Here is a 17,181-nt window from a genome sequence, read left to right as displayed (position 1 = left end):
CTACCAATCTCAGGTAAGACACCGGGCAGACACTCTAACCACTAGGCCACTGAGTAGGTTGAAAACTGCAGTAATGATATCAACCGAAGCTCCTCATCCCACCCCCCGGATTGTAAATAATGTAAATAATTCAATGTGAACGGGACTCTCGCTGCTGTGTTGGATCCGCTTTGGACTGGACTCTTGCGACTGTGTTGGATCCATTGTGGATTGAACTTTCACAGTATCATGTTAGACCCGCTCGACATCCATTGCTTTCCTCCTCTCCAAGGTTCTCATAGTCATCATTGTCACCGACGTCCCACTGGGTGTGAGTTTTCCTTGCCCTTATGTGGGCCTACCGAGGATGTCGTAGTGGTTTGTGCAGCCCTTTGAGACACTAATGATTTAGGGCTGTATAAGTAAACATTGATTGAATGTACATACTATGATGATTAACCGGTGTGATGACTGTATTATGCTGATAGTATATATTTGTACCATGAATTGATTAACGTGGTTGAACAAGTTGAAAAACTTATTCGGGTGTTACCATTTAGTGGTGAATTGTACGGAATATGTACTGTACTGTGCAATCTACCAATAAAGTATCAATCAATCAATCAATCAAAGACTGTTCCAGCAAAGAAATTTGAGTATTACAAGGCAGCTTTTACAAGCTATTGCGTTGGATGTCATTAGACTGCCATCTACAGAACCGTGTAGTATTTATACACATATTTAGAGTATATTTCGAATAAAAGTGTGTATAAATAAAAGGATTTTACAGAATGTGATGTTTTTTTTTTTGGAGTAATGAAATGTTTATTTATATTTCTGCACATTGAACGCCACAATATGACCAGATACATTTTTTTTTAAAGGTTTATTTATAAATTTCAACAATTACAAGACAAACAACAATATACAACATTATAAAACATTATGAAAACAGTACAAAACAGCGCCAGGGAGTTGTAAGTTCAAAATAATAAAAAAAGAATACAAACATATATATATAAATAATAAACAAAATGCAAAGCCGTAGGCTTATTCAGATTCATCAAACAACTTAAATTTGGAACACAGCATCATCGTTTTCACAGCTTTTTTGTTGTTAGAGGTAGAGAGCGTTTTAATGTCAAGTTCCAGATCTTTTTTAAAGGCACAAAAGATAGGACGGGTATTAAGAAACTTACATTTATGAATATAAAACTTAGCCAATAAAATAATGAGGTTGCAAAGGTAGAATTCCTTTTCAAATTTTTGTTCATGCAGTGTAAAACCAAAAATCACATCTTTAAAGTAAAGCACAAATTTGTCAAAAATATTGTCCAGGATGAAGCGACAGATGCCCTGCCATGGTGATCGAGTGTTTTCACAAGTCCAAAACAAGTCTCTGGGTGCATGTTACAAAAGGTGCAGGTAACATCAATGTCCTTTTTGTATCTAACCATCACAGTCTTTACAGAGTAATAGCGATGGATGATTTTAAATGATACCTCTTTGACTTTGTTGGTAATGTGATGATGATGAGCCATCATCACTGATGACACTGACGCCCCTCGATAGATCGACGCTGATTGGTCCACAACAGAGACCCTCCCTCTTTTGATTGGTCCACACTCGGGACCCTCCCCCTGCTGCTGGCAGACAAACACTGTATTAGTGCTCAGGTCACGTGTGCGTGTCATCGACTTTTCTATTTGCTTTTTATTGGGAAATTCGCGACAAAAAGACGCTGAAGCTTTACAATAACACTTTTACCTTTTCCACCTCGGTATTATTGTGGCAGCGCCTGAAAGCAGAAACCAGACTTCCCCCCGCCTCCTTGGACACATTACGGAAGCAAAGACACACCAAGCTTGGCGTCTGACTGACAGCTAACTTTTAGCTAGTTAAGCTAACCTTTAGCTTTCACATTCCCGGGGGAAAAAGGCGTCCCAGTGCGAGGAAAGCGTTTACTAAGGAAAAAAAAAAAAGATGGTGATCTTGTCTTCAGTTATTCGACCTCTGGCTGGTCAGCTTCACCGACAGCTCTTCAGACATGCAGGGCGGAGTCAGCGGCTCATCCCCGTCCGAGGATGCAACTTGACGGCGTGCTCCAGTAGATTTGTGCTGTCGCAAAGTGAGTAGCATACAAAAATGTGTCACTATTGACTGGAAAGCATGTGCATGCAGAAATTTAGTTAAAATACATTTTTAAAATGAATGCCAGTCAATAGGAGTTGCAAGTTATTTCCCTAATCCAGTGGTTCTCAAATGGGGGTACGCGTACCCCTGGGGGTACTTGAAGGTATGCCAAGGGGTACGTGAGATTTTTTAAAAAATATTCAAAAAATACCAACAATTCAAAAATCCTTTATAAATATATTTATTGAAGAATAATGCACCTGGGGATAGGTTGATTGGCAACACTAAATTGGCCCTAGTGTGTGAATGTGAGTGTGAATGTTGTCTGTCTATCTGTGTTGGCCCTGCGATGAGGTGTCGACTTGTCCAGGGTGTACCCCGCCTTCCGCCCGATTGTAGCTGAGATAGGCGCCAGCGCCCCCCGCGACCCCAAAAAGGGAATAAGCGGTAGAGAATGGATGGATGGATGGAATAATACTTCAACAAAATATGAATGTAAGTTCATAAACTGTGAAAAGAAATGCAACAATGCAATATTCAGTGTTGACAGCTAGATTTTTTGTGGACATGTTCCATAAATATTTTTGTGAAGAAATGTTTAGAATTAAGTTCATGAATCCAGATGGATCTCTATTACAATCCCCAAAGAGAGCACTTTAAGTTGATGATTGCTTCTATGTGTAGAAATCTTTATTTATAATTGAATCATTTGTTTATTTTTCAACAAGTTTTTAGTTATTTTCACATCTTTTTTTCCAAATAGTTCAAGAAAGACCACTACAAATGAGCAATATTTTGCACTGTTATACAATTTAATAAATCAGAATCTGATGACATAATGCTGTATTTTACTTCTTTATTTCTTTTTTTCAACCAAAAATGCTTTGCTCCGATTAGGGGGTACTTGAGTTAAAAAAATGTTCACAGGGGGTACATCACTGAAAAAAGGTTGGGAACCACTGCCCTAAACTGTTAATCTGATTATTTGTTTTTTTAAATGCACAACTTCCTGTTACGTCACGTGTGGTCTAGTACAGTGGTTCTCAACCTTTTATCAGGGATGTACCCCTTGTGAACATTTTTTTAATTCAAGTACCCCCTAATCAGAGCAAAGCATTTTTGATTGAAAAAAAGAGATGAAGTAAAATACATCCCCATCCATCCATTTTCTACCGCTTATTCCCTTTGGGGTCGCGGGGGGTGGCGGTTGCGCTGGTGCCTATCTACAAGTCGCCACCTCATCACAGGGCCAACACAGATAGACAGACAACTTTCACACTCACATTCACACACTAGGGCCAATCTAGTGTTGCCAATCAACCTATCCCCAGGTGCATGTCTTTGGAGGTGGGAGGAAGCCGGAGTATCCAGAGGGAACCCACGCATTCACGGGGAGGACATGCAAACTCCACACAGAAAGATCCCGAGCCCGGGATTGAACCCTGACTACTCAGGACCTTCGTATTGTGAGGCAGACGCACTAATCCCTCTGCCACCGTGAAGCCTAAATAAAATACAGCACTATGTCATCAGTTTCTGATTTATTAAATTGTATAACAGTGCAAAAATATTGCTCATTTGTAGTGGTCTTTCTTGAACTATTTGGAAAAAAAGATGTAAAAATAACTAAAAACTTGTTGAAAAATAAACAAGTGATTCAAATATAAATAAAGAGTTATACACATAGAAGTAATCATCAACTTAAAGTGCCCTCTTTGGGGATTGTAATAGAGATCCATCTGGATTCATGAACTTAATTCTAAACATTTCTTCACAAAAATATTTATGGAACATGTCCACAAAAAATCTAGCTGTCAACACTGAATATTGCATTGTTGCATTTCTTTTCACAGTTTATGAAATTACATTCATATTTTGTTGAAGTATTTTTCAATAAATATATTTATAAAGGATTTTTGAACTATTGCTATTTTTGGCATATTTAAAAAAAATCTCACGTACCCCTTGGCATACCTTCAAGTACCCCCAGGGGTACGTGTACCCCCATTTGAGAACCACTGGTCTACTCTACATTGGCAGCCGCTGTGTGATGTTGCATCCTTTTTAATAGAGATGTCCGATAATGGCTTTTTTGATATTGTCCAACTCTTAATTACCGATTCCGATATCAACCAATACCGATATATACAGTCGTGGAATTAACACATTATTATGCCTAATCTTGTTGTGATACCCCGCTGTATGCATTAAAAAATGTAACAAAGTTTTCCAAAATAAATCAACTCAAGTTATGGAAAAAAGTGCCAACATCGATGGCACTGCCATTGTTATTATTGAAGTTTCAAAGTGCATTATTTTTTTAACATGCCTCAAAACAGCAGCTTGGAATTTGGGACATGCTCTCCTTGAGAGAGCATGAGGAGGTTGAGGTAGGTAGGAGTGAGGTGGTGGGGGGCGAATCGGGTTGCGTCCCGGAAGTGTTAGTGCTTCAAGGGGTTTTGGGTATTTGTTCTGTTGTGTTTATGTTGTGTTAGGGTGTTAATGTTCTCCCAAAATGAGTTTGTCATTCTTGTTTGGTGTGGGTTCACAGTGTGGTGCATATTTGTAACAGTGTTAAAGTTGTTTACATGGCCACCCTCAGTGTGACCTGTATGGCTGTTGACCAAGTATGCTTGCATTCACTTGTGTGTGTGAGAAGCCGTAGATATTATGTGACTGGGCCAGCACGCAAAGGAACCCTTTAAGGTTTATCGGTGCTCTGAACTTCTCCTTTCGTCCGTGTACACAGCGGCGTTTTAAAAAGTCATACATTTTACTTTTTGAGACTGATAATTTTGAAACCGATAATTTCCAATATTACATTTTAAAGCATTTATATCGAACATCCCTACTTTTTAACCATGCATGCTCTCTGCTGCGACATCAAAACAGTATTACTGTATGTGCTGGAGCTCTTGAGTTAAGCCATACAACTTCCTCCAGTTTTCTTTACCACACCCAATAACTGGATTTTCTTGTTCTCTAATGCCAGGCTTCAAACCTATTCAAACCTTAGCCTGGGCTGATCATATCATAAAGGATTACAATCAAAAGCAAAAATTAACTGCTTTTAGACCCAGACTTCCTTTTATTGTCATTCAAATATGATCTTTACAGTACAGATAAGAACAACATTTTGTTGCATTAGCTCATTGTTATGCAGGATAAAAGAGCAGTAAGGTGCAGATATAAATAAATAGATTACTGTACAGATAAATATATTGCACTTTTGCATATGCATCTTGCATATTGTCTTTATGTTACAGCAAGTTAATCCGTTTTTGGGGGGATTTGAGGGGATTAACCAAATATTAACATTGCTGTATGTATACTTTTGACTCAGCAGATTTGGTCACATTTACAGTAGACCCGCAATAAATTCATTAAAGAAAACAAACTTCATGAATGTTTTTTGTGACGAACAAGTATATGCTCCAATCACTCTATCACAAATAAAATGAGTTTTAGAAATTATTTCAAACTCAAGACAGCCATGACATTATGTCCTTCACAAGTCTATGTATACTTTTAAACATGACTGTATATGAGTGGGGGAAGAGTGATTCGTGAGATCGACAGGCGGATCGGTGCGGGGTCTACAGTAATGCGGACGTTGTATCGATCCGTTGTGGTGAAGAAGGAGCTGAGCCAGAAGGCAAAGCTCTCAATTTACCGGTCGATCTATGTTCCCATCCTCACCTATGGTCATGAGCTCTGGGTCATGACCGAAAGGATAAGATCACGGGTACAAGCGGCCGAAATGAGTTTCCTCCGCCGGGTGGCGGGGCTCTCCCTTAGAGATAGGGTGAGAAGCTCTGCCATCCGGGAGGAACTCAAAGTAAAGCCGCTGCTCCTCCACATCGAGAGGAGCCAGATGAGGTGGTTCGGGCATCTGGTCAGGATGCCACCCGAACGCCTCCCTAGGGAGGTGTTTAGGGCACGTCCAGCTGGTAGGAGGCCACGGGGAAGACCCAGGACACGTTGGGAAGACTATGTCTCCCGGTTGGCCTGGGAACGCCTCGGGATCCCCCGGGAAGAGCTAGACGAAGTGGCTGGAGAGAGGGAAGTCTGGGCTTCCCTGCTTAGGCTGCTGCCCCCGCGACCCGACCTCGGATAAGCGGAAGATGATGGATGGATGGATGGATGTATATGAATAAAAACTTATAAATACTTCATGACATTTTTACTCAACAGCTTATGCATTTGATTATCGTATATATTTAGTTAACAAACTGATGGATGTCTTGTTTTGAAATTAGAAGTTATATTGACAAGTCAATATATATTTTTATCACAACAAATGCTTGGAATATTTTGTTGTACAATAATAAGATAAGCACTTTTCTGTCAAAATCAACTACATTCAACTAAAAATATGACATAATTTATTGATGCAGATTCATTCTAGGCTTTTTTGGGCCATATTAAAAGATCTGGTGGGATAGATCTGGCCCTGAGTCTTGAGTTTGATGAATGTACTGTAGTTCATCCTCCTTGTATCCAGGCTAAAAAAATATAAGGTTCTGGATCATCATTTGTTCTGAAGTTGTCTCTCTTTTGCCTCTCATGAATTTTGTCATGATTATAGCGTTGTCGTTGAAGGGAAAAGGGAACATCCTGCTACTACATTACATTTACTGTATACTTACAGTGTGTGTACAAAACATTAATGGAGTTTTTTAGATGCTTTTTACAGGACTATATAGGCGAAATAGAACAACTACCATTGACTCCATTGTTAGCTGACTTTTGCTAAAGTTTATTTACAAGTTAGAATGCATTAAAATAAACATGCCTTCTTGTCTCACATAAGGATTTAAAACGATACGCAAAATAAAAAGAAGAAGAAATGCAATTCCCCTTTTAATATACACATTAACACTGATCGAACACACTGTAGTGAACAGATAAATAAAGGCAGGATACATCTTCCAGTCAGGAATGCACACTTTCAGCAACTCATAGGAGCTCTTTCAGACAGAGCACCTGTTTATTCACCTGTCCCTCCAACGAGAAATGGTAAATGGGTTGTACTTGTATAGCGCTTTTCTACCCCTTTTTAAGGAGCTCAAAGTGCTTTGACAGTATTTCCACATTCGCCCATTCACACACACATTCACACACTGATGGCACCATGACCCGCCCCTTTCGATGCTCTGTTAATGACAAGGCTCTGTCAGGTTCTCCGTGATTGGTTGAGAGCCTATTATCAGCTAATAGCAAGTTTGTAGATGTGTGAATTGGGAAAAATGTGATTCTTTTGTAACATGACAAAAAAAAAACTGAATTTGTAACATGACAAAAAAAAACAACAGAAAACAAGCACTAGAGAAATAAGCCTATCTTCCAGCTCAAAAACCACAGGTTAACAAGATAACTTTAGGACCAGTTTAATTTAAAGGGGTCATAATAAATTCTACATTTAAAACAATACCTTATGGTCTACTTAACCTAACGTGTGATGTTGGTGCTTTGTGAATGCACCGTTTCGTGGGCAGTTTTATTCATCTGCCAAAGCTCTCCTCGAGGCCAAACCCCCTTCTACTGCATCTCCACCTTGTAAGCCATGTTGTAGTTTTTAGCCTTCTACAGCAGAGGTTGCTCTTGTTATTCTGCAGCAAATATACAGGCTTACTTTAAAACCATGTGATTTCAAACCAGATTCAGTAGCACAAAGAGTTTATATTTGGATGAAAAGTGCCTTTTATGACTGCAAGTTAAAGTTTGAGATAAAACATTTTTTTTAAAGTCTTGCCATGTTGACCTTTTTAGCTTCCAGTTATTTAACATCCCAATACTAGGCACCTACAGGACATACGGGTTTGTCTACTATACTGCGGTGTTCTGGAGTTCACACAGTTCCAACTTGAAACAACTTGTTCAGTGTTTGAGGTTTTGCGCTAAGGAAGATTTTCTGATGCAGAGAAGAAGTCACTTTCACCAGCTGAATGAGCGTGAAATGCTTTGTTGGAAATTTATTTGCACCGTTGCAATAACAGAATTAGGCCGCATAATATCCATGGAGGAGTTGCTTATGGCTTTTTAAGGAGATGAAGTCAGACCTGTTCTTAGCGTAAACTGCAAGCTGCGTGATTGTATATTATGTTGTTTCTGAGCTTAAAGATTGTTCAAGCGTGTGTGCTCACTCTCACAGCAAAGACTCCGTTCTTAAACTGAGGTTTTTTGACGCACAGGAGGACTTGTTTTCTGTGGATTTAAAGAGAAGAAGACGAGGAAGGAAAGCACAGTTATGTGTAATTAAAAGTCCGGTCTTTTGACAGCAGACTTTTTGACCAGCCAGACGTTCGGTCTGATTCGCTCCCTGTGGAGGGCAGTTGGGGGAGTGCCAGGACATTCCGTAGGTCACTTTCTGCACAGCCGGCCCACTTTTCTCCCGATTAGTCATTTCCTTTCAGGAATAAAAGGAGGGCTAAAAAGGAGGGCTAAAAGGAAGTAGAATTACTCAGTGTGTACCTTTACGTTTAAAACTGTCAGGCAGCTGGCGGACGGTGTCTTGTCTTTGACAAAGTGTCATTTTTCATAGTGTCTTTTTATACATTTTAAAATGGACTGTTTAACAAAGAAGGGTGCCGCTGAATACAACATGAAAAGTAAGGTTTTTCCTTTTGTGTTTGACCTGCACTTTAGCAAACCACTGTTTTTAATGTTTTTTAATGCATTTATTTACAAAATCTGATTGATTTTGCCTTTCTGTCTTTCTTCCAACCCTCCTACCTTTTTATTCAGTGCACCCCATGTGGCAGGGACCCCTTGCAATTCCAGGAGGTGATCGCCAGTCTCCTATTGATATCGTCGTGCGTAAGAGTGTCTTTGATTCCCAACTGGAACCTTTGACCACTCATTATGACCCAACCACTTGCCAGCAAATCTGGAATAATGGTTATTCCTTCCTGGTTGAATATGATGACACTACAGATAGGTCCAGTAAGTATGCCAAGTCGTTTTTATCGGGTTCCAACTTAAGATGGGTTAGTTATTACATGACCCTAAGGTTTCACTGCAAAAACTGAACTCTGAGAAAAATGAAACATTTGAAATCCAGACATAACAACATGACAATCTAACTTGCATGATTTAGCAAGCCACATGTTTCCTCATTCAGAACAAAATCTAAAAAAGCCTCTGCAACAGAAGTTGATAATCAGTGTTACACTGAGAACCGCAGATAAAACCACCACGTGGATCTGGTGACTGTCATGTGACTACTACGCTTAACAACCTTTGTAATGTATAGACGGTTTTGTTGTATCATTTGGTAAAGCAAAATAATAATTACTAGAGTACACAATACATCTATTGAAAACCAGGCATTTCTTATAACGTGCTTATTTGTGGAACAGAAATAGAAAACTCTTTGTTTATGTGACATAATGCAGTCTTTTGTTAAGACAAGTTACAAAGTCTAGTAAGATGATTTACTGACAGTGATGTGTTTACCTTATTTAGCTCAATGAGAGTCATAATATTAGACACAGCTCTTAGAATGGCGGAGTACAGTTATAGACCACAAATTACAACACTTAATAGTAATTGTTTAATGCATTTGTATCAAAGCCAATACTTGGGGCCCAGATCTGGCCCACCACATGCTTTTGTATGGCTTGGGAATACTATGCTTCAATAAAGTACTTTATATGTTTACTTTATATATAATATATTTATATTTTAATTTTGCCAGAAAAAAATACATGCATATATTTTAAACATTCATATTTTTAATAATGCAACACAATATTATTGTCATAAATGTACAGCCCTATTGTTGTTATACATTTCAAACATATTTGTTTAATGTTAAATTACAAATAAATACTTAAATATCTGCCTGACTTATGATTGATTTCAAAAGCAACTTATTCTATTAAAATGTGCACTGTAAATATTATCATATATTTTACATAAAAAATTGTTAGGTTAGTTAGTCCCCAGAATATTACCATAAAAATGCTGGTACTGTTTTGTATTTACAGTTACACACTGTACAAAGTACTGTACATTTTACAGTACAATTCTGGCAACTGAGCTGTCAGGTTTCTAACATAAACTTTTCCCCCCAAAAATTAGAATCCATGTTAAATACATAATCAAATGCATGGTATTTGTTAATGTGATGAGGTAAATCTTAATACATTAATAATATTCATAAATTACCCACTGTTACTGTTACTGTTCTTTAGATGCTGTAAATGTATTGTCGTCTAACAGTATTTCAAAGTAAAACGTGTTTAGATTTTTTAAGGCTATTTGAAGGAATTTGGGCTTGCAGAGGTAAACTTGTCATTTCTACAAGCTGGCCAATTGCAGAATAATCCCGCTAAAACGGCTAGACATTAATACCTTACGAAAAACAAGACTCTTGTCTTGTAGTATCTTGGTTACATCACTGGTAATTACTTGAAGGGTCATATTATGACTTTTTTTTATACATTTAAAACACTTCTTTGAGATCTACATAAAATGTAACTGTGGGGCTTTGGTCCAAATTGTGCATAGATTTTGTTTTGAAGACCATCTTTAAGCCACTGTCTGACCATCTTTTCAGAATGCGCCTTTTGTAAGTGGTTTTATTTAAGTTTCGAAGCTGTTCTCTAGGACAAGCCCCCTTCGACTACGTCTCCACCCCATCAGCCATGTTGTAGTTTTTATGCAATTCATGGAATGAAAAAAGTCTATCCTATCTTATCCTATCATATCCATATGAAGTTTTACTGACAGATACTGTATAAGTTACAACAACTAGCTTATGTCAAAATTCTGGAAAACGTCACAAGTTGGGCAAATTCCAAATGGCTCGCATGGAGCAAGTTTGGATGAAGGCGAGATTGTATGAAAAATATCTCCGCCATGCCTCCATTGGTTGAATTTATGTTTTCGGGACTTGTGGGGGTCCCAAATACACAAAAACAGGTACAAACACGTAAGAAAAGTTGGTTTTGCATAATACAACCCCTTTAAATGACATAACCTTATTAGAATACAAGGCCTGTTTTAACTACAGTGCGAGGATTGGTAAATGGTAAAGTGAACTAATCTATATCCTGTCCGTTGTTGCAACAGCACTGAAAGGAGGCCCTGTGCAAGACACATTTAGGCTGTGTCAGTTCCACTTCCACTGGGGTGAGAGCAATGCCTGGGGGTCAGAGCACACTGTGGACAGGAGGTTATTTCCTGCTGAGGTATGGTACAATTTCTGTGACGTTAAGTGAAGTTTATTCGTCAGTCATTCCATTGGATAAATCAAAAGATCAGTGTATTAATTTTCCTCTTAAAATGTATTGATCAGATGAGAGTAAAAAGTTGTTCAAATGCACTACGATCACCTACAAAATGAGTTGATATTGATGTCTGTGTGGGAAAATTGCTCAAAAATGCATGCACTTAATGTAATATCTATTTAGACACGCTTCAATTGAATGATATACAACTGCACAGAAAGTACAAATGCATGAAATAGTGTGTGAAATTAAAAATCAAAACATTTTCATTGTGTATGTTTGACTCTATTGCTTGAAGTAGTAGTACAGTACAAAGCTTGGTCTCCACAGATGATTACAAATGTTGTGGATGTCAGTACAAATCCCTGTAATGTTTAATGAATGATTAATGTGCTCTACTGTACTCAAAATGGTTATTGGAGGCTATGTGGGCAGTAAAAATGGAGTACAAATGCATTGTAAACAACTTCTCACTTTCTTTTAGCTCATTTTAAGTTTTAGTCAGCTCAATTTCTTACTGTTCTCAAACTCACTGCTGTAATCACAGCAGGGTGCTGTGTGTGATGAACAAATACTTGCCCGTCACATTTAGTTGTAAAAAAGCACTCATATGCAGTTTTCAGAAATAATCCATCCATCCATCCATCATCTTCCGCTTATCCGAGGTCGGGTCGCGGGGGCAGCAGCCTAAGCAGGGAAGCCCAGACTTCCCTATCTCCAGCAACTTCGTCTAGCTCTTCCCGGGGGATCCCGAGGCGTTCCCAGGCCAGCCGGGAGACATAGTCTTCCCAACGTGTCCTGGGTCTTCCCCGTGGCCTCCTACCAGCTGGACGTGCCCTAAACACCTCCCTAGGGAGGCGTTCGGGTGGCATCCTGACCAGATGTCCGAACCACCTCATCTGGCTCCTCTCGATGTGAAGGAGCAGCGGCTTTACTTTGAGTTCCTCCCGGATGGCAGAGCTTCTCACCCTATCTCTAAGGGAGAGCCCCGCCAAACGGCGGAGGAAACTCATTTCGGCCGCTTGTACCCGTGATCTTATCCTTTCGGTCATGACCCAAAGCTCATGACCATAGGTGAGGATGGGAACGTAGATCGACCGGTAAATTGAGAGCTTTGCCTTCCGGCTCAGCTCCTTCTTCACCACAACGGATCGATACAACGTCCGCATTACTGAAGACGCCGCACCGATCTGCCTGTCGATCTCACGATCCACTCTTCCCCCACTCGTGAACAAGACTCCTAGGTACTTGAACTCCTCCACTTGGGGCAGGGTCTCCTCCCCAACCCGGAGATGGCACTCCACCCTTTTCCGGGCGAGAACCATGGACTCGGACTTGGAGGTGCTGATTCTCATTCCGGTCGCTTCACACTCGGCTGCGAACCGATCCAGTGAGAGCTAAAGATCCCAGTCAGATGAAGCGATCAGGACTACATCATCTGCAAAAAGCAGAGACCTAATCCCGTGGCCACCAAACCGGATCCCCTCAACGCCTTGGCTGCGCCTAGAAATTCTGTCCATAAAAGTTATGAACAGAATCGGTGACAAAGGACAGCCTTGGCGGAGTCCAACCCTCACTGGAAACGTGTCCGACTTACTGCCAGCAATGCGGACCAAGCTCTGACACTGATCGTACAGGGAGCGGACTGCCACAATAAGACAGTCCGGTACCCCATTCTCTCTGAGCACTCCCCACAGGACTCCCCGAGGGACACGGTCGAATGCCTTCTCCAAGTCCACAAAGCACATGTAGACTGGTTGGGCAAACTCCCATGCACCCTCAAGAACCCTGCCGAGAGTATAGAGCTGGTCCACAGTTCCACGACCAGGACGAAAACCACACTGTTCCTCCTGAATCCGAGGTTCGACTATCCGGCGAAGCCTCCTCTCCAGTACACCTGAATAAACCTTACCGGGAAGGCTGAGGAGTGTGATCCCACGATAGTTGGAACACACCCTCCGGTCCCCCTTCTTAAAGAGAGGGACCACCACCCCGGTCTGCCAATCCAGAGGTACCGCCCCCGATGTCCACGCGATGCTGCAGAGTCTTGTCAACCAAGACAGCCCCACAGCATCCAGAGCCTTAAGGAACTCCGGGCGGATCTCATCCACCCCCGGGGCCTTGCCGCCGAGGAGCTTTTTAACTACCTCAGCGACCTCAGCCCCAGAAATAGGAGAGTCCACTGCAGCTTCCCCAGGCGCCGCTTCCTCAAAGGAAGACGTGTTGGTGGGATTGAGGAGGTCTTCGAAGTATTCCCTTCACCGATCCACAACATCCACAGTTGAAGTCAGCAGAACACCATCCGCACCATACACAGTGTTGATAGTGCACTGCTTCCCCTTCCTGAGGCGGCGTATGGTGGTCCAGAATCGCTTCGAAGCCGTACGGAAGTCGTTTTCCATGGCTTCCCCGAACTCTTCCCATGTCCGAGTTTTTGCCTCCGCGACCGCTAAAGCTGCACACCGCTTGGCCCGTCGGTACCCGTCCACTGCCTCCGGAGTCCTATGAGCCAAAAGAACCCGATAGGACTCCTTCTTCAGCTTGACGGCATCCCTCACTGCTGGTGTCCACCAACGGGTTCTGGGATTACCGCCACGACAGGCACCAACAACCTTGCGGCCACAGCTCCAATCAGCCGCCTCGACAATAGAGGTTCTCAATGTCCCGCACCTCCCTCGTGACATGTTCAAAGTTCTCCCGGAGGTGTGAATTGAAACTCTCTCTGACAGGAGCCTCTGCCAGACGTTCCCAGCAGACCCTCAAAATGCGTTTGGGCCTGCCAGGTCTGTCCGGCATCCTCCCCCACCATCGCAGCCAACTCACCACCAGGTGGTGATCGGTAGAAAGCTCCGCCCCTCTCTTCACCCGAGTGTCCAAAACATAAGGCCGCAAATCCGATGACACAACTACAAAGTCGATCATGGAACTGCGGCCTAGGGTGTCCTGGTGCCAAGTGCACATATGGACACCCTTATGTTTGAACATGGTGTTTGTTATGGACAATCCGTGACGAGCACAAAAGTCCAATAACAAAACACCACTAGGGTTTAGATCCGGGCGACCATTCTTCCCAATCACGCCTCTCCAGGTTTCACTGTCGTTGCCAACATGAGCGTTGAAGTCCCCCAGTAGGACAAGGGAATCACCTGGGGAGCACTTTCCAGTACTCCCTCGAGTGTGCCCAAAAAGGGTGGGTATTCTGAACTGCTGTTTGGTGCGTAAGCACAAACAACAGTCAGGACCCGTCCCCCCACCCGAAGGCGAAGGGAAGCTACCCTCTCGTCCACTGGGTTGAACTCAAACGTGCAGGCTTTGAGCCGGGGGGCAATGAGAATTGCCACCCCAGCCCGTCGCCTCTCACTGCCGGAAACGCCAGAGTGGAAGAGGGTCCAGTCCCTCTCGAGAGAACTGGTTCCAGAGCCCTTGCTGTGCGTCGAGGTGAGTCCGACTATATCCAGCCGGAACTTCTCTACCTCGCGGACTAGCTCAGGTTTCTTCCCCCCAGTGAGGTGACGTTCCACGTCCCAAGAGCTAGCTTCTGTAGCCGAGGATCGGACCGCCAAGTGCCCTGCCTTCGGCTGCCGCCCAGCTAACAATGCACCCAACCTCTATGGCCCCTCCTATGAGTGGTGAGCCCATTGGAGGGATGACCCACGTTGCCTCTTCGGGCTGTGCCCGGCCGGGCCCCATGGGGACAGGCCCGGCCACCAGGCGCTCGCCATCGTGCCCCAACTCCGGGCCTGGCTCCAGAGCGGGGCCCCGGTGACCCGCGTCCGGGCGAGGGAAATCTGAGTTAATTTTGTTGTAATTCCATAGAAGTCTTTGAGCTGCTCTTTGTCTGCTCACTCACCTATGACCTGTTTGTCTTGGGAGACCCTACCAGGGGGCATGAAAGCCCCCAGACAACATAGCTCCTAGGATCATTGGGACACGCAAACTCCTCTACCACGGTATTGCACATTAATCAAAGAAAATGTGTCACTGTGTCATGGTTTATGACCTAATCCTGGGTTTTGTATACTAAAATAAGCTGTTTTTTGGCCAATCGGCTCCCTAAAAAGAGCTGACTTTCCCCTCATCATTTTTGTTGTTTAAATTGATTTATTACCAAAATATGTGTACAAAGATTCTGATGTAAAAATATTACATAGCATTTTTGTTTGAATAATTTATCCGCGCAACATGGAACATAATTGAAAAAAAGATTAAATATAGACCCATCTCAATTGGACAAAAGTTCCAAATTGTGTGTAATATTTGTAAATGTCCGACTGTTTACAGTGAAACAACAAACATAAAGAAATATTTAAAAAATGTGCATCCAGGTAAAGGTTTTTTCTTGTCTTTCGCAAAAATTTACATCCAGAAAAACAAATCGCCTCAGGTTTAGTTTACTGCTGCCCATTTTCTTCACCTTTTTGGCGTGTAGTCTCTATGTATAATGTAGCAATGTTCTTTCACTCTGTCGTCTCCCTCGCTCCTGCTTGTGTCATTGTTTAGTAACATCTCCATTTACTGCAAAATTTTTAAAACACTTTTGAACGTATACACATTGTCTAACAATGTTCAACATTAAAGGGGAACTGCACTTTTTTAACAATATTTTTGGCCTTCATTCAACATCTTTATTTGTGACAAAAACACACGTTTCTCCCTTGTCTGTGCCTTCTAAACAGTGAAAATCTGCAAGTAAGAGGTGGCTATCGATATCTGTAATGGAGATACAATCTGTTTCGCTAAAAACCAACTGTGCGTTGAGGACTCTTCTTTTATTTATAAGTGCATATTTGACCAATTTTCTCTCTGTATTTAGACAGGATTGCTGATGCTAGGAATGTCGTAACGTCATGTTTTTTCCCATCACTTAGCTGACTCTGCATGAATGCATATTCTCAAAGAGGATCAAGTTGCAGTCCTGTCTGACAACTTTACATCCTCGTTCTGTATTCTATCCTGTTTAAATCATCAAAGTCAAGTCAGGCTTACAACTGGAAGAAACATAAAACATGTACCTAACCTAATGGGAGTCACATCAAGTATTAAATAAATAAATCAACTAGTATTAAATTTTTTTTTTTAAATTTATTTAAACTAGAAGAATTGCAGCATTATACACGCACTGCACAAAGAACCAATCTCAGTTGTGAATAGGGATGTAACAGTGAAAGGCATAATGATAAACCGCAGTAAAATCCTGACGGTTAGTAATACCGTCTAAATTTTGTAATTACTGAAAAAACGTTATTTAATAATGCATTTTAGGCAACACTGCCTACTTCCTGAAAACGGAGTCACAGCAGCACTGGCGCATGCGCACTAGTGTCATTTGGCTTGAAAATCATGGCGGACAAACTACACAGACTTTGTTCTGGAGATTTCCCCTTGGAGTAAACAGTGCCAAGCGCTTGGTTTAACTTCATTTTTCCTTGCTTCTCAGCATGCGTTTAGGAGCGCACTGCTGTTCTTAGATGGAGACAGGTGTGGACAATATTGGAGACAAAAACACTTGCAGGCCTCTTGAAAGTATACAACGAAGAAAAAAACTATTTGACGTTGCTTTTATTTTGTCAATATTTAGATTTTTTGAAAATGTTGAGCACATTTAAAAATTCTGCGATAATAATGATAACAGTGATAATTTTGGTCACAATAACCGTGATAAGAAATGTTCACACCGTGACATCCCTAGTTGTGGACATAACTACTACACCCTTGTTTTGTCTAGTCCTGACAATTTATTTTGAAAGCGGAAATAAAAAGGAGCTCAATGTTGAAGTTTATTGCCACTCTCGCATGGTAGCTCATGTTTGACACGTGTGCCTCTTGTCTTCTC

The 17,181-nt window shown here is 41.6% G+C and overlaps 1 protein-coding gene across 2 annotated transcripts in view; it reads left to right on the top strand.

Moving 5' to 3' along the window:
- Positions 1-1,615: 1,615 nt before the first annotated feature.
- ca5a (carbonic anhydrase Va) overlaps positions 1,616-17,181 on the top strand; it is a 25,162-nt gene continuing 9,596 nt past the window's right edge. The window contains exons 1-3 of one of the 2 annotated variants that reach the window (XM_061917480.1): positions 1,616-2,107; positions 8,860-9,057; positions 11,191-11,309. In XM_061917480.1, the coding sequence (XP_061773464.1) occupies positions 1,963-2,107; positions 8,860-9,057; positions 11,191-11,309 (462 nt within the window). In that variant the 5' untranslated portion in view covers positions 1,616-1,962. Of the gene's footprint in view, positions 2,108-8,006; positions 8,724-8,859; positions 9,058-11,190; positions 11,310-17,181 lie in introns of those variants that run through there. The other variant, XM_061917481.1, reaches the window with a different exon arrangement.

This window comes from Nerophis ophidion, linkage group LG12 (genome assembly GCF_033978795.1).
Source record: "Nerophis ophidion isolate RoL-2023_Sa linkage group LG12, RoL_Noph_v1.0, whole genome shotgun sequence".
NCBI lineage: Eukaryota > Metazoa > Chordata > Actinopteri > Syngnathiformes > Syngnathidae > Nerophis > Nerophis ophidion.
Note: the sequence above shows the minus strand (reverse complement) of the source record. Positions and strands in the feature narration are given on the sequence as shown.